Source organism: Oculina patagonica, chromosome 4 (genome assembly GCF_052425735.1).
Source record: "Oculina patagonica isolate OP01 chromosome 4, crgOcupat, whole genome shotgun sequence".
NCBI lineage: Eukaryota > Metazoa > Cnidaria > Anthozoa > Scleractinia > Oculinidae > Oculina > Oculina patagonica.
In genome coordinates, this window is record NC_135761.1 from 43,345,139 (window position 1) to 43,371,634 (window position 26,496).

Here is a 26,496-nt window from a genome sequence, read left to right on the forward strand (position 1 = left end):
TTTCAATTATAGTTAGGCGACGAGCCACAAGACGAAACAGCAAGTTTCGCATGTGCAGTTGTTGTTTCACTGTTTGGAAGTCGACGATTACTAAGCTAGTTCATGTTTGTTTCCGTTCACCAACATTATATAGTTCTGGCATTTTAATGTAATGGCTTTTAGACATCAAGGTTGTTTCACTGTTTGGAGGTCGACGATTACTAATCTAGTTCGTGTCTGTTTCCGTTGACCAACATTATATAGTTCTGGCATTTTAATGTAATGGCTTTTAGACATCAAGGTTATTTTTCACTGTAAATAAACAAATATAAGCTAAGCAGAGTCAAATACGAATAACCAAAACCCTCATTCCATTTATGTTCACGCTTAAGTCACATGAGGGCATCTTGAAAACAATACGTACATTCATTCTTCTTGTGAGCTCATACTCAAACTAATATCCAGTGAAAACCAGCTTTTCAGTTTAAAATAAAACAAAGAGAATTCATGAATCTTGTTGTTGTGGATAACGTCTTAATTGACGTCACCAAAATAAGCCCCTTTAGATGCTTCATATACCATACAAGTTTCGTTACCATAGTAAATACTTTGGCGATTAAAAGGGAGTACTTTTCGCTCTCCAAGAGGCGATAGAAGCGAAAATACACCCTTAAGAAAAAGAGCTCATTTGTTTGTGCACTGTTTATTGAATAACATGTAGTTGAAAAAAACATTTGTATAAATAAGCCTTCTAATCAGCTGCTGCATCTCATTAAAAACGCCGAAACCCAAGCTCAGTGCATGATCCACTTTAAATAAAGTTTTGCTTATGCTTATAAAATTTTTGTAGAAGGTCATCGATGTCGATATGGGTATAAATATCGTCCATTTTAGCTCACAAAGCTGTAGACTACTTGATGGTGGCGAGTTCTTAACCGACATGTTTGTGCGCGCACGCTATACTCTTAAATATCTACACATGTTAATCCTGATGCTTTATTTTGTTCTGGTTATGAACTTAAATCATTTAACAGAAAACAGAAACAAAAAAGATAAAAGCTAACATGCAGTTTTAACTGCATGGCGAAAAAGGAAGCAGTTCAACTTTGTGTAGTAGATAGTATAAAAATGAACATTGTAAGATTTTATTGTTAGGGAAAAAACTGCAAGACAGGGAATGGCTTGCAATTCATTACTCTTAATACATTATTTATTATTGTAAATATTTGTGATTTTTCGTTATTCGGAATCGTTCATCCTTTTTTAGCTGAGCCACAATTTGCCGATAATGGTACTGAGCTTCAATCGACTATGAAGACTCACCGACTTAGTTTGGTAGGAATTTTCTTTTTTTGTTTTATGAGTTATTGGTTGTTTGCCTGTTACCAAAGAATCCGTAAATTTTGTTTCGAATGTTAACATGGGACACGCTGTTTCAGGCTTTGGCAATGGGAAATTTCCAAAACATATAAGGGATTTCTGAAAAACTTACGTCCGGTTTTCCCGGTTTGGATGTTCCAAACGTATCTCCGTGTTTCATTACACGTTTCTTGCCTTGCTTACTTGTTTTGAGCCAGGGAAATTATTAGTTTCATTATCCACGAGTCAATTGTCACCTGCGGTTGTTTTCAATTTTTCAAAAAAAAAAAAAAATCGGTTGGAACGTCATCTACATTTGGAAAGCATTCTTGATGCTTTCATGAAATGTTCAAACTAAAAAAGAGACATAGGTTTTGGTAAATGGTACATTTGTCCTTGAACGTGCCACATTTGAATATTCGGCAACACCACTTGTGAATGAAAAAGTTATTTCCTTCAATTTTAGTTTTGTTTGTGATTCACGCACAAGCACGGAAAAAACGTTTTGTTGACAATTAAGTAATATATAGATTTAGGCAAGCCTTAAAGCGGAGCTCCCCTTTATTTTATTTTCACTGACTGTGTCCATTCTGATATAAATATGCGGCCAAAGCTTTAATGTATACGCCGGACCATAGATACAAGACAAATTTAAATCGCTCATGGATAAAATGAATGTCTTACGGTACAACAAAAATAATATAGTCCCGAGGCAGAACAACTCATAGCCTAAAATTTAATTAAGAGTTTATAAATATTCTTAGAATAAACAGTTATTTCGCGATCCCGCTCATCGTTTTGCTTAATACAAAAGACACGTTAGTGTATTTTGTGGACAAATATTCCCGTCTCACTTTTCTTGCTTGTATTTGTCTTAACATCGACGCACTCAAATGGGTTGCTCACGTACGCAAATTTTGTGGAATAATTCGGTGGACATTTTTTAACTCTTTTTAACGTACACTAAATCATCTCTAGTCAGTGTAGCTATTCAGTGTAAAAGTGAGCTTCACTAAGGCAAAAAAGATGTTTGAAACACCTTTAAAAAATGTGAGTCACTTTGTATTTACAGTTCGCACTCGAGCTAGATAGGGGAAAACATAATTTCAGAAAAAGTTAAGATTAAACAAATTAATTTAATTTTGCTCGAGCTTTCTGCTTTGTCGTCGTTCAGCACTTCAAAGACGTCATTGGGAAGGAATTTTTGCTCTGACTAAAATGTCTTTCAGAGACTTGTCCTTCCGATAAGCGACAATTGGAGGTTTAGAAAATGTTTGAGCGAGTTTGTTGTTCTCAGTTTTGAGATGCCAGTGTTTCATGAGAATCTTTTTAAGATTCGGTGCAGCCGGGTTGAAAGTAGTGACAAATGGCAAAACATTGTTGGATGTTGCAGTTTTGTTAAGTAACGCATCAGATCGTGTTGAGAAGTCTACTTCGGCTAAGATTTTCTCGGCGAGTTCCCGAGGGTATCCTCGCTCGAGTAATCGAGTCAGAAATTCTAGTTTTCGTAACTCGAAAATTTCTTTAATCGAGTTTGTTCTCAGTAAACGAAAGGCCTCTCCTTTGATAAAACCCTTTTTAACACTGAAAGGGTGATACGAAGAGAAGTGCGTGTATTGGAAAGTTTCTGTAGGCTTGAAATGAGTTTGAACATCCGATTTTTTCTGAGCAAGATTTAGCGACTATAAAATTTAGCGGTTTTCCGAAATTTTTTAAGTAAAACCAGTGAGCAGCACGTCTGCGAACTACTTGAGTTGTAAAACTTTTTTATTTTCTCCTACGCGTTTCGTGTGACTAGCGTACACTTCTTCAGGGAGTTTAACAATACAATCAAGTATACCTGTATATATACCTAGATACAATTCTGCATTTCGCAAAAAACAACACCTACGGATATGCGTATACAAACCGCTAAGTAATGCGTCTAGGAAACAGGCGGAAAAATATTAAAGGTGTGACATACTTTGAGTGTGACATAACTATTTGGGGCCCACAGTTTAAGAGGCGATTCAAGAGCGAGAAAAGGACATAGATGGTACCATCGCTCAGTGGAGAACCCATCTCTCAAAAGAAAAAGAAATCACCTCCAACCAAGTGGAAATTCTCGTCGGTGCGGCAGCAAAGTTCGTGGTTAAACCGTCTTCCGACAGTGCCGTCGCCCGAGCCTCCAAGTCTCTACAAGCGGAGATCACCCGTAAAGAGAGCAAAGGGCGAGAAGTAGAGATGAACGAGCCTTTCGTCGCAGACCAGCCTTCGATTCGGGAAATTATCCGCCAGGAAATCCACCTCGCAAAAGAGGGACCAGCTCGTCAAAGAAAGGTCTCTTTCTCGGACAACCCTGGCAGGTCAAGTCGGTCGAAGCAACGAAAGCAAAAGTCGCGTCGACAAACTACATCCAAATCGCCGCAGAACCGACCGAAAGGACAAAAACAGCATACCAAGCAGCAGGGAAGATCCAAGTCGCCCAAGTCACCACGATGGAACTCGGCCAAACGGGTTGAAAGTCCCAGGTCGTCGGCAAAAAAACGTCAAAGACAAAGGTTCCGGCCCCGCAAAATAGACTGTCGCTCCGTCCACGAAAAGCGGCTCTTCAAAATGGCGAAACGACCCTTGTACGACTGGCTTCCTCGAAACTCGGAAATCCACAACTTCACTAACATTGATCTTTCTGAGCGGCAGTCCAGGGTTTTGGGTATGCGACTTAATAAGTTCAGGCCCTCGCTCAAATCCCCTACTGCAGCTGAGTTTGATTTACAGATCAAATACTTTTGTCGCAGAGTTCGCCTTCATGCGTTATTCGTAGATCAGCCACAGGATCCAAATTTCAATCCACGATTGTACGTTCCCACCGGCTGGAATCCGCCCCGAGAGGACCCAGAACACGAAGACAAACTCTTTCATCTGCGTAAAGCTCTGCGAAGGAACATTTCAGAAAACCAACCGCACTGGAAGGACAATCTTTCAAGACAGGATAGAGCTGAGCTCAATGAACTAAAAAGCAATCAAGCGGTCAGAGTTCTTCCAACCGACAAGAACTTAGGCCCTGCCCTGATGTCAACAGACTGGGTGAAAAATGAGACACTTAGACATCTGAGCGATGAACTCTCTTATTCCAAGATCACCCTGGAAGAGTGGTATGTTTATTAAGCGTCGCGAACAGCTTATGTCAACTTACTGTCAGTTAATTGTTCCTAATGTCGCTAGATTCCTTCGTAGTTACGATCATTTTATAACTCCGGCTAAATTTTATGTTATCCCTAAGATACATAAAACACCTATGGTGGGCAGACCTATTGCTGCTAGTCATTCATATATTACTAGACCTATCAGCATTTTTGTTGATGAGCTTATCAAGCCTAAACTACGTACGCCTACTGTACTTAGGGATTCTAGCGAGTTAATTCAATTATTGGAGAACACGGTTCTGCCTCACTCCAATTGCTTTCTTGTCACCGCGGACGTTGTTTCCCTTTATCCCAATGTGGATACCAAGAAAGCATTGGTAGCCCTCGACTTCGTCCTTCGAGAGGCTCTAGCGCCCGAGACTCCATTGTTGATTCAGCTCGCTAGGCTGGTTTTAGAGAATAATTTCTTGTCCTCGGAGTTTAGCTCCGACATCTTTCATCAAGAGTATGGTATCGCCATGGGCACCCCATTTGCTGTCACGGTAGCCAATGCATTTATGTATCATTATGAGAAATATATCGTAGAGCAATATTCTAGTTATCTTACTCTTTATCGGCGGTATATCGATGATATCTTCGCCATTTGGGTTGGCCCCAAAGATACCCTTCTAGAATTTCTGGACACTCTTAACAACAAAACAGATCGTATTAAACTTACTTATTGTATTAGCGATAGTAGCATTTCCTTTCTGGATCTGCTTCTCTATAGGGACGCTACAACAAACGTACTGCAGTTTTCAACATTTCAAAAGCCTCTTAACAAATATCTATATATACCCTTCGAGTCGTTTCATCCTTCTAGCAACAAGAAAGCCTTTATTAAGGGGGAATTAATGAGGTATGCTAGAAATAGTTCTTCCTTTGAGTCTTTTTCCGAGACCAGGGAGAAATTCTGGAGGCGGCTACGAGTTAGGGGTTATACTTTTAGATTTCTGCTCCCACTGCTTCGTGAAATAAGATACAGTGACAGGAGAAGGTGGCTTATACAAAAACCTAAAAATAGGTCTAAGGTTAACAAGGCTATTGTCTTCAAAACCACATATAACTGTAGTCACGCACGTATCAAGCATGTTATTAGCCAGATGCTTCCAGATTTGGATTGAACTCAGTGTTTGTTACAAGTCTACTGTTACTTTAGCTTATTTTTGGGGCCCACAGTTTAAGCTTAAACTGTGGGTCCCAATAGTTATGTCACACTCAAAGTATGTCACACCTTTAATATTTTTCCGCCTGTTTCCTAGACGCATTACTTAGCGGTTTGTATACGCATATCCGTAGGTGTTGTTTTTTGCGAAATGCATAATTGTATCTAGGTATATAATTATACAGGTATACTTGATTGTATTGTTAAACTCCCTGAAGAAGTGTGCGCTAGTCACACGAAACGCGTAGGAGAAAATAAAAAAGTTTTACAACTCAAGTAGTTCGCAGACGTGCTGCTCACTGGTTTTACTTAAAAAAAAAAAAAACAGTTTTAATATACAGCTGAGATGGAAGTAAATGTTCAGTTACAGAACAAAGTCGCTTAAAATTGAACGAACATTTTCATTGTCACAAAGAACAAAGTAAATTGCAAATGTTAGAAAGTGGGTCCTCGTCAGGGAAATCAGTCATATTCTCCACGCTACCGGCGATCCCAGCTCTCTCCCAACCCTTCTTAATTGTTGCCCGACCTTCTAACGTTGTCATATAGTTAAATTTTAGCGAGTACTAAATTTAGGGATTTTGGCCCATTTCGCTAAAATCGCTAAGATAAGTAGCCGCTAATAATAGTAACCTAAAGGTAGTCCATTCACATTAGTCAATTTTAACCCTAGGTGGCTGGACTGCTATTCAGATGATCTCATTCACAGAATCAAATCTACGTTTGGAAGATACGTGGTACGACTTAAACAGTCTTTCTAACTACAGTGATCATCGCCAATACTTTACAGGAACAGCTTTGCAGCAGTTACGGAATGAGATGGGCTTCAAACAGCTACGATTCTACTGTCACAAAAAGAAAGTTGGAACTGTGATCCATTTCATGACCGATTTGAACTCCTTGGGGGAGGCGGCAGTGAAGTTCTGTACAGAAGAAAACCTGGTATCAACTCGGCCCCAGGCATGTGACTCATTTACAGTACTTTCTGATGACAACTCTACATTGTCTGAAGATTGTAACATTCTTGGTTATCCTAATGCGGATGGAAAATGGGCAACTGACCCTAATACTGGGCAAAATCGTATCATGGGGGCGATACTTAGACGTGGGGCAGATCGTCGTTTTAATTCTCGACCCGATAAGCGTGACTGTGATGATTTTGGTAGTGGAGAGGACTCTCTTTCTCCCGGAGATACCTGGGGTATCTTCGTGCGCTGAATTTTTTGTGTAACGGGATTTGTCATTGTAAAAATTTTCAATTATAGTTAGGCGACGAGCCACAAGACGAAACAGCAAGTTTCGCATGTGCAGTTGTTGTTTCACTGTTTGGAAGTCGACGATTACTAAGCTAGTTCATGTTTGTTTCCGTTCACCAACATTATATAGTTCTGGCATTTTAATGTAATGGCTTTTAGACATTAAGGTTGTTTCACTGTTTGGAGGTCGACGATTACTAATCTAGTTTGTTTCTGTTTCCGTTGACCAACATTATATAGTTCTGGCATTTTAATGTAATGGCTTTTAGACATCAAGGTTATTTTTCACTGTAAATAAACAAATATAAGCTAAGCAGAGTCAAATACGAATAACCAAAACCCTCATTCCATTTATGTTCACGCTTAAGTCACATGAGGGCATCTTGAAAACAATACGTACATTCATTCTTCTTGTGAGCTCATACTCAAACTAATATCCAGTGAAAACCAGCTTTTACAGTTTAAAATAAAACAAAGAGAATTCATGAATCTTGTTGTTGTGGATAACGTCTTAATTGACGTCACCAAAATAAGCCCCTTTCGATGCTTCATATACCATACAAGTTTCGTTACCATAGTAAATACTTTGGCGATTAAAAGTGAGTACTTTTCGCTCTCCAAAAGGCGATAAAAGCGCGATACACCCTTAAGAAAAAGAGCTAATTTGTTTGTGCACTGTTTATTAAATAACATGCAGTTGAAATGAATCATTTATACAAATTAACCTTTTAATAAGCTGCTGCATCTCATTAAAACCACCGAAACCCAAGCTCAGTGCGTGATCCACTTTTAATAAAGTTATGCTTATGCTAATAAAATTTTTGCAGAAGATCATCGATGTCAAGATGGATATAAATTTAGTTCCTTTTAGATGACAAAGCTGTAGACCACTTGTTGGTGGCGAGTTCTTAACCGACATGTTTCTGCGAGCGCGTTATAATCTGAAAGGAGAAAATATTGCACATAATAACTCTGATGCTTTATTTTGTTCTGGTTATTAACTTAAATCAATTAACAGAAAACAGAAACAAAAAAGATGAAAGCTATCATGCAGGTAAGAAAAGCGTTTAATATTTATGACGAAAAAGGAATCAGTTTCACTTTGTGTAACAGATAGTATAAAAATGAATATTGTAAGATTTTATTGTAAGGGAGAAAAATGCAAGACAATGATTGGCTTGCAATTCATTACTCTTAATACATTATTCATTATTCTAAATATTTGTGTTTTTTCGTTATTCGGAATCGTTCATGCTTTTTTTGAGCTGAACCACAATTTGCCGATAATGGTACTAAGCTTCAATCGACTATGAAGACTTGCCGACTAAGTTTGGTAGGAATTTTCTTTTTTACCTTTTAAAGTTATTGGTTGTTTGCCTGTTACCAACGAATCCGTGAATTTTGTTTGGAACGTTAATATGGGACACGCTGTGTCAGGACTTCCAAATAGAAAATTTCCAAATTAAACGGGATTTCTGAAAACCTTACGTCCGTTTTTCCCGGTTTGGATGTTGCAAACGGATTTCAGTGTTTCGTTACAAGTTTCTTACCTTGCTTACCAGTTTAGGGCCAGCGAATTTAGTTTCATTATCCACGAGTCAATTTTCACCTGCGGTTGTTTACCATCATTTTACCAAAAGCAAATCGGTTGGAACGTCAACTACAACTGGCAAGCATTCTACGTGCTTTCATGAAATGTTCACAGTAAAACAACCATAGTTTTGGTAAATGGTATATTTGTACGTCTTGTACGTGCCACATCTCAATATTCAACAACACCACTATGTCTTGGGAATGAAAAAGTTTTTTCATTCAATTTTAGTTTTGTTTGTGATTCACGCACAAGCACGGAAAAAATAGTTTTGTTGATAAGTCAGTATCAGAAAACGTAAATTTGAGTACTACCCTCATATGGTGGCACTATTTAGAATCATACAATGTTGTAGTAATATTTTGCAAAATAGACTTGCTGTTAGTAACTGTTGTTTCCCAAAACAATCTTCTGCAATTTCCCTTTGTGGCACCCAAAGGAGGCCAAAGGAGAAATAATAAGATATAATATGTTTCTCTAGATTAAAACTATCCAGCGATAAGACAATGTTTGTATATAATGTTTCTTTGTTTCCTCTAGCTTTTATATAATACATTGCACTATTCAAAAGGATAATTTGTGTCACAGAAAGTAAACATTTAAGCGACGCATGAGAGAAGCCATTATGATTTGACTCCATGATTCAATGAGAACATCTTAAATGCACCACTTAAGGTCTAAATAAATTACCTTTCTTATTATTCTAAGTCTACAGTTGAAACCTGATAATTCGAACCTTCAAGAGTAATCGAACAAGGTTCGAGTCATCGGGGATTCGAGTTATCGAGGGTAAAATTAGTAAGAAATTGACATGGAAGGGAATCAAAAAGGTTCGAGTTATCGGGATTTAGATTAACTCCGTTAGACAATATACAGTTTAAGGTCTTTGTTCAGCCAACAGGTATTCCAAAGTTTAAATCGATGGTTATAATTCGTCGTATCAAATGAAAATAATTTTAACTGGAAACTCTGAACGAACAATTTAATTTGCAATTTTGTTTCTATTTTTTTTTAAAAAGGGGGAAATGTGGAAAGTAACAACGTTTTCGATATTCTGGATCCACTATTGGTCGAAGATCGTAAGAGCAACTGCGAATTACACCAACGAAGAGCGATCTCAGAGAGGAATGGCATTGTTGAACCACACATACAAGTCTGTGTACACTGAAGAGTATCCCAGCTGCCTTATGGCGTGCATGCATGACTCACAGTGCAAGAGCTTCAATTACTGGTGGCATACCTCACAGTGTGATCTGAACAACAAAACCAAATATTCAGCTGAATCAAAGTTCTTCAGCGGTAATAAGTTCTCCACGTACATGGGTTTAATGAGAAAAGAAGTACAAGGTATTCGAAAAATCTAATGTTCAATAATGAATCCTTGAAAATTTTGTCACTGAGTTTTAATCTTATAGTGTTCCATTTATCTTTTCTTGTAGAAATAAATAAATCTGTGTACCGTTCATGCATGGACGTGGACCCTTCAAATGGTGATGGAGAATATTCCATTGATCCCACATCGTCAGGAAACCCATCCACTGCTTACTGTGACATGACAACTGATGGAGGTAAAAAGCATAGGACAGAACGGGGTCAAAAAGTTTAGACGAGATCGAAGACCACTTCCTTAAAACTCCATCATATCTCATCTCGATTAACTCAATATCCCAAATTCCATTGAAAACAGTAATTAAATGTAATTACAATGTTGAATATTTTTATTTTATAATATTGTCACTCGACCCTTACCGTGTATAACTCCTAAATGTTGTTGTTAAATCTGGGAAGGAATTTTTGCTCTGACTAAAATGTCTTTCAGAGACTTGTCCTTTAATTCCGATAAGCGACAATTGGAGGTTTAGAATATGTTTGAGCGAGTTTGTTGACCTCAGTTAAGAGATGCCAGTGTTTTATGAGAATCTTTTTTTAGATTCGGTGCAGCCGGGTTGAAAGTAGTGACAAATGGCAAAACATTGTTGGATGTTGCAGTTTTGTTAAGTAACGCCTCAGATCGTATTGAGAAGTCTACTTCGGCTAAGATTTTCTCGGCGAGTTCCCGAGGGTATCCTCGTTCGAGTAATCGAGTCAGAAATTCTAGTTTTCGTAACTCGAAAATTTCTTTAACCGAGTTTGTTCTCAGCAAACGAAAGGCCTCTCCTTTGAAAGGGCGACACGAAGAGAAGTGCGTGTATTGGAAAGTTTTCTGTAGGCTTGAAATGAGTTTGAACATCCGATTTTTTCTGAGCAAGATTTAGCGACTATAAAATTTACCGTTTTTCCGAAAATTAAAAGAAAAAAACAGTTTTAATATACAGCTAAGATGGAAGTAAATGTTCAGCCGGGTACAGAACAAAGTCGCTTAAAATTGAACGAACATATATTTTCATTGTCAGAAAGAACAAAGTAAATTGCAAATGTTAGAAAGTGGGTCCTCGTCAGGGAAATCAGTCATATTCTCCACGATACCGGCGATCCCAGCTGCTCTCTCCCAACCTTTCTTAATTGTTGCCCGACCTTCTAACGTTGCAATAAAGTTAAATTTTAGGAATTTTAGCCCATTTCGCTAAAATCGCTAAAATAATAAGTAGCCGCTAATAATAGTAACCTAAAGGTAGTCCATTCACATTAGAAAATTTTAACCCTAGGTGGCTGGACTGCTATTCAGATGATCTCATTCACAGAATCAAATCTACGTTTGGAAGATACATGGTACGACTTTAACAGTCTTTCTAACTACAGCGATCACCGGCAATACTTTACAGGAACAGCTTTGCAGCAGTTACGGAATGAGATGGGCTTCAAACAGCTACGATTCTACTGTCACAAAAAGAAAGTTGGAACTGTGATCCATTTCGTGACCGATTTGAACTCCTTGGGGGAGGCGGCAGTGAAGTTCTTTACAGAAGAAAACCTGGTATCAACTCGGCCCCAGGCATGTGGCTCGTATACAGTTCTCACAGATAACAACTCTACATTGTCTGAAGATTGTAACCTTGTTGGTAATCCTTATGCGGATGGAAAATGGGCAACTGACCCTAATACTGGGCAGAATCGTATCATGGGGGCGATATTTAGACGTGGGGCAGATCGTCGTTTTGCGTCTCGACCCAATAAACGTGACTGTGATGATGTTGGAAGCGGAGAAGACTCTCTTTCTCCTGGAGATACCTGGGGTATCTTCGTGCGCTGAATTTTTTGTAACGGGATTTGTTACTGTAAAATGTTTCGAGTATTGATAGGAGAAGGCTACCGTACCAGCCACATGACGTAACAGCAAGTTACACATGTGCAGTTGTTGTTCCAGTGTTTAGAAGTCGTCGATTACTAAGCTAAACCGTTTGTGTTTCTTTCATCAACAATATATAGTTCTGGCATTTTAATGTTATGGTTTGTAGTCATGAAAGTTGTTTTTTACTGGAAATAAACAAACATAAGTTAAGCAGAGTGAAATACCGATAACGAAAACCCTTATCCCTCCTATGCTATTATGCCCTCACATGAGGGAATCTTGAAAACAAAACGAACATTAATTCTTCTTGTGAGCTCATACTCAAACTAATGTGCAGTGAAAACCAGCTTTTACAGTTAAAATTAAACACAGAGAATTCATGTATCAAGCTGTTGTGGATAACGTCATAATTGACGCCACCGTAATAAGCAACTTTTACTGCTTTTTATTATTCAACAAATGCGCGCGCTTCCCATATATGGTCAAAATGCTAACGTTATCTGTCATCCGTACATAACAGATATCCTGCGATATACGTAGGTTGCCAAGATTCGTCCAAAGTCATGTAACGCGCTGCATAATTACACTTTTTCTATCTGCAAAATGTGTTTCGTTGACGATTTGTTGAATAATAAAACAATTATCCTGCTCTATCTTGCGGAATATCGTCTGATTTAAGCCAACTCGGCCTACGGCCTCGTCGGCTAAGTATCAGGCGATATTCCGCGCGATTTCGCAGGATAATTGTTAAATATACCATACAAGTTTCGTTATCGTAGTACCTAAATACGTTGGCGATTAAAAGGTAGTAGGAATGAACGTTTGTTCGTTTGACTCACGATAGAACCGCTTTGAGATGTTGATCGCGACGTTTCGACTGCAATACTGCTAGTCTTCATCAGGCGATAAGGTCGATTGTTTACGCGTCGCTATTGGTGCACGTTGGTTCGCTGTGATTGGTGCACTTCCATCCTCATTATTATTCCGACTAACAGATGATGTTCTCCAGAGGTCCGCTTTGTAGTTGAACGGCTGTTATGTTTCTGATCGTAGGTATCCATGCTTCAGGAATTTCAATTCCGCTGTCTCTATTGATGTTATTAGAATGAAGTCTTATTTGGATAGCCTCTTTGATAGGGACACCACGATGAATAATATTCACATCTTTAATGACATAAAAGGTGGTACTTTTCGCCCTCCAAGAGGTGAAAGAACTGAAAATACACTCTCGAGAAAACGGGCTAATTTAATTGTTTTTAATAAAATTATTGAATAAGATGTAGTTGAAAAGAATCATTTGTATAAATTATCCTTTTAATCATCTGTTGCATCTAATTAAAAAACACTGAAACCCAACCTCAGTTCGTGATCCACTTTAAATTAAGTTATGCTTATGCCTACAAAAATTTTGCAGAAGAAGGTCATCGATGTCGAGATGGATATTAATATCGTTCCTTTTAGATCACAAAGCTGTAAACCACTTGATGGTGGCGAGATCTTAACCGAGATGTTTCTGTGCGCACGCTATACTCTGAAAGGAGAAAATATCTACACATGTTAATCTTGATGCTTTATTTTGTTCTGGTAATGAACTTAAATCATTTAACAAAAACAGAAACAAAAAGGATAAAAGCTATTATGCAGTCTAGAAAATTTTTAGTAGTTAAAAGTAGTTAAATAGTTATGGCGAAAAGGGAAGCAGTTTCACTTTGTGTAACAAATACTAAAAAATGAATATTGTAAGATTCTATTGTAAGGGAGAAAACTGCAAGACAAGGATTGGCTATCAATTCATTACTCTTAATACATTATTCATTATTGTAAATATATGTACTTTTTCGGTATTCGGAATCCCACACGCTTTTTTGAACTGAACCACAATTTGCCGATAATGGTACTGAGCTTCAATCGACTATGAAGACTCACCGACTAAGTTTGGTAGGTTAAAGTTATTGTTTTTTTTGCCTGTTACCAACGAATTCGTGAATTTTGTTTGGAACGTTAATATGGGACACGCTGTTTCAGGACTTCCAAATGGAAAATTTCCAATCAAACGGGATTTCTGAAAAACTTACGTCCGGTTTTCCCGGTTTGAATGTTCCAAACGGATTTCAGTGTTACAGTGTTACAGGTTTCTTGCCTTGCTTACTAGTTTTGGGCCAGCGAATTTAGTTCTATTATCCACGAGTCAATTATTGCCACCTGCGGTTGTTTACCATTTATCAAAAGCAAATCGGTTGGAACGTCAACTACAACTGGCAAGCATTCTAAGTGCTCTTATGAAATGCTCAGTCATAGTAAAACAACCATAGTTTTGGTAAATGGTACATCTGTACCTCTTGTACGTGCCACATTTCAATATTCAACAACACCACTTGTGAATGAAAAAGTTATTTCATTCAATTTTAGTTTTGTTTGTGATTCACGCAAAAGCACGGAAAAAAGTTTTGTTGATAATTAAGTATCAGAAAACGCAAATTTGAGCACTACCCTCATATGGTGTCACTATTTAGAATCATGCAATGTTGTAGTAATATTTTGCAAAATAGACTTGCAGTTAGTAATTGTTGTTTCCCAAAACAACAATTTCCCTTTGTGGCAACCGAAGGAGGGCAAAGAAGAGATAACAAGAGATAATATGTATCTCTAGATTAAAACTATCCAGCGATAAGACAATGTTTTTATATAGTGTTTCTTTGTTTCCTCTAGTTTTTTTATGATACATTGCACTATTCAAAAGGATAATTTGTGTCACAGAAAGTAAAACATTTAAGTGACGCATGAGAGAAACCATTATGATTCGACTCCAAGATATAATGACAACATCTTAAATGCACCATTTGAGGTCTAAATAAATTACCTTTCTTATTATTCTAAATCATATCTACAGTTGAAACCAGATATGTTCACCGCCTAGCGCGCTGAATATATCGTCATAATCCAAGCTTCTCGACCAATCAAAATTGAATTCACCTCTGGAAATTATACCAATTCGTCATATCCAATGAAAATAATTTCAACGAGAAACTCTGAACGAACAATTTAATTCGCAATTCTACTTTTTTTTTTAGAAAAAATGGGAAATATGGATAGTAACAACGTTTTTGATATTCTGGATCTACTATTGTTCAAAGATCGTACGAGCAACTGCAAATTACACCAACGAAGAGCGATATCAGAGAGGAATGGCACTGTTGAACCACACGTACAAGTCTGTGTACACTGAAGACTATCCCAGCTGCCTCATGGCGTGCATGCATGACTCACAGTGCATGAGTTTAAACCACCGGTGGACTGGTTCACAGTGTGATCTGAACAACGAAACTAAACATTCAGCTGAATCAAAGTTCTTCAGCCGGGATATGTCCTCGACGTACATGGGCTTAAAAAGAAAACGGTTACAAGGTATTTGAAAAATCTAACGTTCAGCAATGAATCCTTGAAAATTTTGTCACTGAGTTTTAATCATATAGTGTTCCGTTTATGTTTTCTTTTAGGAATACATAAAACTCTCTACCGTTCATGCAAGGACGTGGACCCTTCAAATGGTGATGGAAAATATCCCATTGATCCCACATCGTCAGGAAACCCTTCCACTGCTTACTGCGACATGACAACTGATGGAGGTAAATCATAGAACAAAACAGGATCAAAAAGTTTAGACGAGATCGAAGACCACTTCCTTAAAACTCCATCTCATCTCGATTTGCCCAATATCAAATTTTCCATTGGAACTAGTAATCAAGTGAAATTACAATGTTGAATATAGGATCCATTCATATCGGTCAATTTAAACCCTAGGTGGCTGGACTGCTATCCAGATGATCTCATTCACAGAATCAAATCTACGTTTGGAAGATACATGGTACGACTTCAAGACTGTCTTTCTAACTACAGTGATCACCGGCAATACTTTACAGGAACGGCTTTGCAGCAGTTAAAAAATGAAATGAGCTTCAAACAGCTACGATTCTACTGTTACAAAAAGAAAGTCGGATCTGTGATCCATTTCATGACCAATTTGAACTCCCTTGGGGAGGCGGTAGTGAAGTTCTTTACCGATGAAAACCTGGTATCAACTCGGCCCCAGGCATGTGGCTCGTATACAATTCTCCCTGATGACAACTCTACATTGTCTGAAGATTGTAACGTACTTGGTTATCCGATCGCGAGGACAGGTGGAAAATGGGCAACTAAACATAATACTGCGCAAAATCGTATCATGGAGGCGATTCTTAGAAGTGGGGCATATCGTCGTTTTAATTCTCGACCCAATAAGCGTGACTGTGATGATTTTAATACTGGAGAGGAATCTCTTTCTCCTGGTGATACCTAGGGTATCTTCGTGCGCTGAGGATTTTGTAACGGAATTTGTTACCGTAAAATTTTTCGATTATTGATAGGAGACGGCTGCCGTACCAGCCAACAAAACGTAACGGCAAGTTACACAGGTGTAGTTGTTGTTTCACTGTTTGGAAGTCGACGATAACTAAGCTAGTTCGTGTTCGTTTCCTTTCACCAACATGATATAGTTTTGGAATATTAATGTTATGGCTTATTAAACATCAAGGCTGTTTTTCACTGGGAATAAACAAACATAAGCTAAGCAAGGCATATGCCGATACCCATTCTCGTCCCCAGAGGCCGCGATCCTTCTGGTCTGAACCAGGGATCGATTCCTGGTGCTGACCAGAAGGATCGCGGCCTCTGGGAACGAGAATGGCCGATATCGAAAACCCTCATTCCTCTTATGCTCACGCTTAAGTCACCTGAGGGCATCTTGAAAATAAAACGTACATTCATTCTTCTTGTGAGCTCATACTCATAGTAATGTTCAGTGAAAACCAGCCTTTACAGTTAAAAATAAAACGAAGAGAATTAATGCATCATGTTGTTGTGGATAACGTCATAATTAATGCCACCGTAATAAGCAACTTTTGATGCTCCATATACCATACAAGTTTCGTTTCCATAGTACCTAAATACTTTGGCGATTAAAAGGTGGTACTTTTCGCCCTCCAAGAGGCGAAAGAACTGGAAATACACTCTTGAGAGAGAGAGAGGGCTAATTTTGTTTTTATAAAATTTATTGAATAATATGTAGTTGTAAAGAATCATTTGTATAAATTAGCCTTTTAATCAGCTGTTGCATCTCATTAAAAACACCGAAACCAAAGCTCAGTGAGGGATCCACTCTAAGTAAAGTTATGCTTATGCTTATAAAATTTCTGCAGAAGATCATCGATTTCGAGATGGATATAAATATCGTCCCCTTTAGACCACAAAGCTGTAGACCACTTGTTAGTGGCGAGTTGTTAACTGACATGTTTCTGCGTGCACGTTATACTCTAAAAGGAGAAAATATTTGTACATAGTAACTCTGATGCTTTATTTTGTTCTGGTTATTAACTTAAATCAATTAACAGAAAACAGAAACAAAAAAGATGAAAGCTATCATGCAGGTAAGAAAAGCGTTTAATATTTATGACGAAAAAGGAATCAGTTCCACTTTGTGTATCAGATAGTATAAAAATGAATATTGTAAGATTTTATTGCAAGGGAGAAAAATGCAAGACAATGATTGGCTTGCAATTCATTACTCTTAATACATTATTCATTATTCTAAATATTTGTGTTTTTTCGTTATTCGGAATCCTTCATGCTTTTTTGAGCTGAACCACAATTTGCCGATAATGGTACTAAGCTTCAATCGACTATGAAGACTCACCGACTTAGTTTGGTAGGAATTTTCTTTTTTTGTTTTATGAGTTATTGGTTGTTTGCCTGTTACCAAAGAATCAGTTAATTTTGTTTGAAATGTTAATATGGGACACGCTGTTTCAGAACTTGCAAATGGAAAATTTCCAAATTAAACGGGATTTCTGAAAAACTTGTTCGGTTATCCGGGTTGGATGTTCCAAACGGATTTCAGTGTTTCATTACAGGTTTCTTATGCTTGTCTTGCTTACTAGTTTTGGGCCAGCGAATTTAGTTTCATTATCCACGAGTCAATTATTGTCACCTGCGGTTGTTTACCATTTACCAAAGGCAAATCGGTTGGAGCGTCAACTACAACTGAAAAGCATTCTACGTGCTGTCATGAAATGTTCAAAGTAAAAAAACCAAAGTTTGGATAAATTGAATATTTGTACGTTTTGTTCGTGCAACATTTCACAAGTGGTGAATGAAAAAGTTATTTCATTCAATTTTAATTTTGTTTGTGATTCACACACAAGCACGGAACAAAATTTTTGTTGATAATTAAGTATCAGAAAACGTAAATTTGAGTACTACACTCATTTGGTGTCACTATTTAGAATCATGCAATGTTGTAGTAATATTTTGCAAAATGGCCTTGCAGTTAGTAATTGTTGTTTCCCAAAACAACAATTTCCCTTTGTGTGCAACCGAAGGAGGCCAAAGAAGACACAATAAGATATAATGTGTTTTTCTAGATTAAACTATCCAGCGATTAGACAATGTTTGTATATAGTGTTTCTTTGTTTCCTCTAGATTTTTTTATAATACATTGCATTTTTCAAAAGGATAATTTGTGTCAGAGAAAGTAAAACATTTAAGCGACGCATGAGAGAAACCATTATGATTCGACTCCAAGATATAATGACACCATCTTAAATGCACCACTTAAGGTCTAAATAAATTACCTTTCTTATCATTCTAAATCTACAGTTGAAACCAGATATGTTCATCGCCTAGCGCGCTAAATATATCGTCATAATCCGAGCTTCTCGACCAATCAGAATTGAATTCACCTCTGGAAATTATACAAATTCGTTATATCCAATGAAAATCATTTCAACGAGAAACTCTGAACGAACAATTTAATTCGCAATTCGATTTCTTTTTTAGAAAAAGCGGGAAATATGGATAGTAACAACGTTTTCGATATTCTGGATCTACTATTGTTCCAAGATCGCAAGTGCAACTGCAAACTACACCAACGAAGAGCGATCTCAGAGAGGAATGGCACTGTTGAACCACACATACAAGTCTGTGTACACTGAAGACTATCCCAGCTGCATCATGGCGTGCATGCATGACTCACAGTGCATGAGTTTAAACTACTGGTGGAGTGGTTCACAGTGTGATCTGAACAACAAAACCAAATATTCAGCTGAATCAAAGTTCTTCAGCCGAGATATGTCCTCGACGTACATGGGCTTAAAAAGAAAACCGTTACAAGGTATTTGAAAAATCTAACGTTCAGCAAGGAATCCTTGAAAATTTTGTCACTGAGTTTTAATCATATAGTGTTCCGTTTATGTTTTCTTTTAGGAGTACATAAAACTCTGTACCGTTCATGCGAGGACGTGGACCCTTCAAATGGTGATGGAGAATATTCCATTGATCCCACATCGTCAGGAAACCCTTACACTGCATACTGCGACATGACAACTGATGGAGGTAAATCATAGAACAAAAAAGGATCAAAAAAGTTTAGACGAGATCGATGGCCACTTCCTTAAAACTCCATCTCATCTCGATTTACTCAATATCAAATTTTCCATTGGAACCAGCAATCAAGTATAATTACAATGTTGAATATACCTAAAGGTTACTATTTTTAGCGACTACCAATTTTAGCGATTTTTTCTGAGCAAGACTTAGCGACTATTAAATTTAGTGGTTTTCCGAAAATTAAAAAAAAAAACATTTTTAATATACGGCTAAGATGGATCAGTTACAGAACAGAGTCTCTTAAAATTGAATGAACATTTTCATTGTCAGAAAGAACAAAGTAAATTGCAAATGTTAGAAAGTGGGTCCTCGTCAGGGAAATCAGTCATATTTTCCACGATACCAGCGATCCCAGCTCTCTCCAACCCTTCTTAATTGTTGCCCGACCTTCTAACGTTGCAATATAGTTAAATTTTAGCGAGTACTAAATTTAGCGATTTTGGCCCAACTCGATAAAATCGCTAAAATAAGCAGCCGCTAATAATAGTAATTTAAAGGTAGTCCATTCACATTAGTCAATTTTAACCCTAGGTGGCTGGACTGCTATTCAGATGATCTCATTCACAGAATCAAATCTCCGTTTGGAAGACACATGGTACGACTTCAAGAGTCTTTCTAACTACAGTGATCATCGCCAATACTTAACAGGAACAGCTTTGCAGCAGTTACGGAATGAGATGGGCTTCAAACAGCTACAATTCTACTGTCACAAAAAGAAAGTTGGAACTGTGATCCATTTCATGACCAATTTGAACTCCTTGGGGGAGGCGGCAGTGAAGTTCTTTACAGAAGAAAACCTGGTATCAACTCGGCCCCAGGCATGTGACTCATTTACAGTACTCTCTGATGACAACTCTACATTGTCGGAAGATTGTAACATTCTTGGTTATCCTAATGCGGATGGTAAATGGGCAACTCAAGTAAATACAAAGGCAAATCGTATCATGAAAGTGATACTTAGACGTGGGGATTATCATCGTTTTTTGTCTCGGCCCGAAAAACGTGACTGTGATGACAGGGAGGGCGGAGATGCCTCTCTTTCTCCTGGAGATACCTGGAGTATCTTCGTGCGCTGAGTTTATAATTAGTTGAAGTTTCTATTCGACAATATTTACTTTGTTTTCAGTGTTGTGATTATAACTAATATTGCTTTAACGTGGCGTTAAGTTTACTGTAGGAAATCTGATGTAATGTATATGAAATAATTCATATATGAACTGCGGATGGATATGAATTTGATAAATGAACATCGCAGTGAATTTCCAATTTAAGCAATTGGAATAAAGAAGCCTGAAAAAAATTCAGGGCTTCAACGGGATTCGAACCCGTGACCTCCGCGATACCGGTGCGATGCTCTATCAACTGAGCTATTGAAGCCACACATTGGGAGGTGAGTTCATATTTTACCCGTGAGAGGAGTGAAATGATGTAATGTATATGAAATAATTCATATATGAACTGCGGATGGATATGAAAGTGATAAATGTAGGAAATCTGTCGTAAACTAATATTAGGAAGTATGTAAATTATACACAACAACACACCCTTTCCAATAAAAATTATGGCCATTTTGAAAAAAGTTTTATGGCAACAGAAACAGCAACAGGTCTGCAAGCGAAAGGTCGAATAAGTAGTAAATTATACTGGCTTTACACTAGCGTTATAAATTTGGAAAATAACAACATCAATGGACTAAATCGTTCTTTAGGGGTATTGAACTTTGACAGCAAAATTTCCCTATCTCGTTTTGGAATTAAAAGCCGTAAATTTAGCTGAGAATAATTCTGACAAAACTGACTAGAACTAAAGATTGCGGTTGTGATGTTTTGTACTTGAGATTAACTTACATAGCAAAGCTGTTACCAAAATAAACAAAGAATACAAAAGTTTCACGACGAAAAAAAGCTGCATTTTTGCCATAAAATGTTAAAACATATATTATAACTAAGAAAAAAATCCGTTCTACATTAAATATAAAGCATTTGTAAGTTTCTGAAAGACAAAAGAGTTCTTTTCTTTCATTGTGATTCAGTTTATTGATCTAAATTCTCTCAATCGGAGGATGTCCTTCCCTTGTACCCCAAACACAGGATCAGGCACATTTATTAAAAAGGCTTATGGAAATTTTTGCCATGGCTTTTGAAATGCGTAAATGTAATAAAAATACGCTTTTCAATCATTTTACTTGTCAATTAGTCGTTGCAATTGTAGATAATCATTAGGCATTTTAAGAGGCGCTTGCTGTAAGAATCGACTATACCTATACAGGAAAGAAAAATTCGATTTTCTTAAACTTTGTCAGGACAGTAAAGGCTTTTATTAGATAAACTACAGTGGTACAGCGAGTAGTAGCAAATCGATAAAAATGGTATCACACATGTGTAGATAAAATGATATTCACACGCTTGATATAATTTTTGACCAATCAGCTTGCACAGTTTGCCAAGTTTTAATGCTCAATGAGCCAAAGTTTATCGATATTAAGTCGAAACATCTTCGGATGTACTTCGAGATGTACTCTTCCCAAACCTTTTCGGTTACTGTAGCCGTACTAGTGCCTCGCCGTATGAACGAAAGTATATCTTAAAGCGCCTATTGTTGTCAATATTGATACACACTTTGGCTATACAGTCAACTTCCGCCTTGCGTACACTATTGAGCTACAGATACACTTGGGAGGTTTGCTAAGCATTTAAGAGGCTAGAGTAGCCCTCAGCTATCGATTTGGGCGACTCTTACACTTCTTTCGTGCTTAGCAACGTCCCGCGTGCATCTGTAACTCAATAGTGCACGCTGTCACGTTTACCATAAATATGTTAATTAGGAATTGCAAAATACCATGGCTAACCTCGAGAGTAACTTTTCTTTGGAGCTGCTTGATTCTTGTCTAACCAATTAATTTGTGGATCAAATTGTGCGAGCAAAGGCCACTGGGATGTAGTTAGTTCCAAGTTGACGCGCATGGGCTGTAAGTCCTGGATTCATGGTTAAACATTTACTTGTAGTAAAGAGATCGGTAGAATTCGGGCAGGGGCTAATTGCTTTCTGACCTTAAGAATAACTCAAATATTTGAGGCTACATTCAATAACTTATCAAAATTTATGTTCAACCTGAATTTACGTTAAGACCTGTCAAACATTACTTGATACTTATGATTAATCATATATTTATATAAGTGGGACAGCACAATTGAGCAGGGGCTAAATGGTGGTGGACCACTTATATTTTTATAACTTAAGCAAATTCCCTAGTTGGCATTACTCTATCCTTGACTCATATTGCGATAATTCCAGTCCCCCTTTCCCCTTTTTGGGGTGGGTGAGCACACTTGTACTGGTATAAAGTAATTAATATTTATTACAATTTAGCATAAGTTAATGCCCTGTAGGATGGGCTAGAGCTTGAGCCTTGGTTCCTACCCAGATTTCCTGACCAATTTTTCCCTACGGGGTTTTTTGTGGCAGGTTTTTTCTGGCCTCCGTTTACTTACTAGTTATCTAGTTTGCATTTGCTCAGCTCTACTGGGGTCAGTCTTCAAAGTACAGGTGTAAAAAGGGCTTAGTTGACAACCAATTATATTATAATGGCATATCACAATTGCGCAGGGGCCAAGTGTCATGGACAGACTCTCTTGTTACAATTTACAAAACTACCTATCTATCTGGCCTGAATGAATCAGCGCATGAATGTGCTTATATCTTTTACCCCCTGCTTGGCATTTTCATACAATCTTATATCATGTTAAATAAATGGGCCTCGGATATTATTTTAGTCCTTGGCTTAATCTCAGTCTAGCAATTTCATCAGTCCGATCTATCTGATTGTAATTGAAATCGGGTTTTTATATTTTTACTTTTAAATTTCAAATGTAAACGCACTGAGACGTATATAAAGTGCGTGCTAAGAACTGTTATTATTATTATTATTATTATTATTATTATTATTATTCACTCAGTCAATACCTACAATGTATTACTAGGTATGTTTGGATGTACAGCAAATGACAAGCCAAAATTAATTAGTGTTCAAACAGATGGTTTAAAAAAAAAATAGCAACTCTATACTTATAATTTACTTAGTATGGAATACAGTCTAACCTAAACTTCCCACTTATTGTAACCTACCATTGCCATTCAGGTTGCTTATAGGTCTAAACTCTAAGTTGTGCTTGTTTTGGTATTGGGTTAATTTGTCCTAAATGCTACAGTGGTCATGAGAATTTCCAGTGGCCATACTCTTTACTGTTATTGCTAGTGAGAATTATGTTCTCTTCTTTACTTTCACATTGTCAGTGGGTTGTGTCTGTCGCTTTGGGTTCGGGTGGGGTGCACGCTCACTCGTACCTCATGGCGGGCTGTGGCGGGTTCTCCCTCACTTTTGCTGGGATTATACTTTAAGGTTTCCATATTTTAAGCTTTCTATCCTTGATATAAAAAATAAACGGCCACACCCGTGGCCAAAATCTGCCAAATGGTAGTCTTGTCTTTTATTATCCCAGCAAACAGAGCTTTGCCAGAGCAACACATACATACTTGCTTATATGCATGGCATCTAATCTAGGAGGAACAGGATACATAAAGGATAATTTGTGTCACAGAAAGTAAAACATTTAATTGACGCATGAGATAAGCCATTATGATTCGACTCCAATATATAATGACACCATCCTAAATGCACCACTTAAGGTCTAAATGAATTACCTTTCTTATTATTCTAAATCTACAGTTGAAACCAGATATGTTCACCGCCTAGCGCGCTGAATATATCGTCATAATCCGAAAAACGTGACTGTGATGATTTTGAAAGCGGAGAAGCCTCTCTTTCTCCCGGAGATACCTGGGGTATCTTCGTGCGCTGAGTTTATAGTAGACCATACTTATATCCTCGTTATTGGACTGGAACAAGCATGCAATGTAGGCTAATGCGGGTAATCTTTTCAAATGCAAATGACATGAAGCTGTTTTGAATGATATTCCCCTGGATTAGCCTCTATTGATATTAGGACGTCTAATAGCTAGTGAAGGATAAAAAGTCAGAGGGCTCGCGATTCTGGATTTAGAATTTTGATGACGTCACGTAAAAAAACAAGAATTGGGTTCCCTCGAATACAAAATAACTGTTGTGCAGCAAAAAGGAGAGTAGATCCAGATTTTAGATCTGTTTAAACCATTTTTATATTTTAAGCTATAACAAGTATGTATTACGCTTAATAAAATCCCCCAAAAAAATATGTATCACGCTTGAGAGGAAAACCCCATAGTAAGATTTACGCCAGGCCAGGATAAAAGTCGTAAAGAAAAACTCTCCCTTAAAAACGAGGCTAATCCAAGGTTGTTTTTGACCTGACGAGTTTGTAAAATGTTTGAATTAAATTATTTATATCGGAAAATAAGAAACTCTAAACATACTTAGCAACGTTAACTTTAAGTGAAAGACTGGTACCTTATCAGGAATATAAAATAATGAATGGTCTAGACAGTACAAATTTCGTAATTATCTTTCAAAACAGAACAACGCTGTATCAAACATTTTTAAAAACTGAAGAGCGTTGTTGTGTTTTTAAAAAAATAATAATTTCTAATTTATAACATACAGACCTCCGCTTGATGTATGCGAATTATATCAAAACCAAGCAAATAGAGTATCTTACTGCCAAACGTTTTATACGCTTTAACATACACTCTTTAATTTCATTAGGTTTCACAAAATTAGTGCTAGATGTTGGATAGATATTCTTTTAAAAAAATTGTTTTAGGCTGATATTTTTCCTGGTAATTTAATTACAAAAACTAACAAAACACACATTGACACAAACAATAACTGAAATCATGATGAAGGCTCTCGTGAAGATAACAATTGTCAAATACGTCCAAAAGTTGGAATAGATTTCCGGTTTCCCCAAAGCTTGAAGTTTTAAGAAATATACCTATTGTAAATATAATTAAGAAGACAAATTTTGCCGGTTAATCTGGGCGATTTTCGTGCACACAGAACTTTAACATCATAAAACAGATAGAGATTGTAAATAATTCATTTTCTTTATTATTGGGAATATTTGTAAAACACGCAGAGTTAGTGAGTTAAAGCTTTGGACAATTGAGATCAACGGCTATTTGCGATTTGGCGTGATAAGAGTGAATTTTGTTTGAATATGGAGATAAAGAGGCCTATTTTGGTAAGGCTTTTTACCTATTATTTCCTTTGTAGCGGCGGGCGACTCTCAAGAGTTTCAAGAGGTGTCGTTGCCGGTCTTGATTTCGAAAATGTAAGGACTATTCTACGGGCTCGTGATCGAAACACTCAGATGTAGAATACACGTCTTTTTATTCCCTTGACATCTTAATGTTGTACAACCATCGAAAGCCGTAAACTGAAATTCGATTAACATAAAGTAGATATAAGCTTAAAACTAACTAAAGATAAGTCATTGATTCGTGCAAAACTAGTTAATCACGTGGCATTTCCCGCAAGAAGCGAAACACATAAAAGCTAACCTAATTCTAGTTAGAAAGTCTAATAAGAGGCGACGGCCTAGACGGGAGGCCCTAGCAATAATAACTGAACTAACCGATGACTAAAACAAGGCAAAAACGAAGCTAACACGAAAAGTAACAATGGCGACTTATTTCCGAAAAATCACTATGGCTAAGTCATGCAATAATTTACAAAGCAAATAAAACGAGAAAATAAACTTCTAAGCTTGATCGAAAACTAAAGGTAGAAGTTTCCTCACTTACATATCAGTCCTGCGCTTGCCTCTTGTGGCTTGCTTCTTGTCTTAATTCTTGTTTTCTTACTTCTTCTTAGTGTTCGATACGAAGGCGTGGAAACAACTGAACAAAACTAACTGAATACGTGCTTTAGAGCAGGAAATCAAACAAACGACTTAATTGTTCTTTGTATCAATGAACGGAAACATATGCGGTTAACCCTAGACTACAATAGACCGTACAGCGGTCGTTACATCCTTATTCCGACGATTTAGCAAAGAAACTTAAGCTTCTGATACAACATGTAATTGTTCGGAATCGATAAAGTTAGATATATTTCAGCCATATTTTATTACTACTCATCCATGCAAAAATAAAAAACACCTCAAGAAATGTTTGGAGAAAAAATGTTATCCTGTCAAATGCATCGCCACCTAAATTTACACAATATTTCATGTCACCTACAGGTATGGCTTTGGCTATAGATTCCTCCCGTGGAATTTTTTATTCTTCTCTCATCTGAAAAAAACAAAAACAGCTCCTAATATGTATCGTTCAATCTT

The 26,496-nt window shown here is 37.3% G+C and overlaps 3 protein-coding genes across 5 annotated transcripts in view; all 3 read left to right on the plus strand.

The window, feature by feature from the left end:
* Window positions 1–26,496, plus strand: part of LOC144650241 (uncharacterized) — a 48,008-nt gene that overhangs the window by 17,163 nt on the left and 4,349 nt on the right. The window lies entirely within an intron of this gene.
* LOC144650247 (uncharacterized) lies at window positions 1,227–12,129 on the plus strand. Of its 2 annotated transcripts, none has more exons than XM_078509908.1 (4): window positions 1,227–1,314; window positions 9,534–9,861; window positions 9,954–10,082; window positions 11,160–12,129. In XM_078509908.1, the coding sequence occupies exons 1-4, from the start codon at window positions 1,291–1,293 to the stop codon at window positions 11,702–11,704; spliced, it is 1,026 nt and encodes a 341-aa protein (XP_078366034.1). In that variant the 5' UTR covers window positions 1,227–1,290; the 3' UTR covers window positions 11,705–12,129. The 2 variants fall into 2 exon arrangements, with proteins under 2 accessions (XP_078366034.1, XP_078366035.1); XM_078509909.1 differs by lacking the exon at window positions 1,227–1,314 and adding an exon at window positions 8,180–8,256.
* On the plus strand, window positions 15,014–20,376 carry LOC144650239 (uncharacterized). 2 transcript variants are annotated; one of them, XM_078509895.1, is made up of 4 exons: window positions 17,376–17,483; window positions 18,614–18,947; window positions 19,016–19,168; window positions 19,754–20,376. In XM_078509895.1, exons 1-4 carry the CDS (start codon window positions 17,460–17,462, stop codon window positions 20,296–20,298), a joined length of 1,056 nt encoding a protein of 351 aa, XP_078366021.1. In that variant the 5' UTR covers window positions 17,376–17,459; the 3' UTR covers window positions 20,299–20,376. The 2 variants fall into 2 exon arrangements, with proteins under 2 accessions (XP_078366022.1, XP_078366021.1); XM_078509896.1 differs by lacking the exons at window positions 17,376–17,483; window positions 18,614–18,947; window positions 19,016–19,168 and adding exons at window positions 15,014–15,148; window positions 15,241–15,369.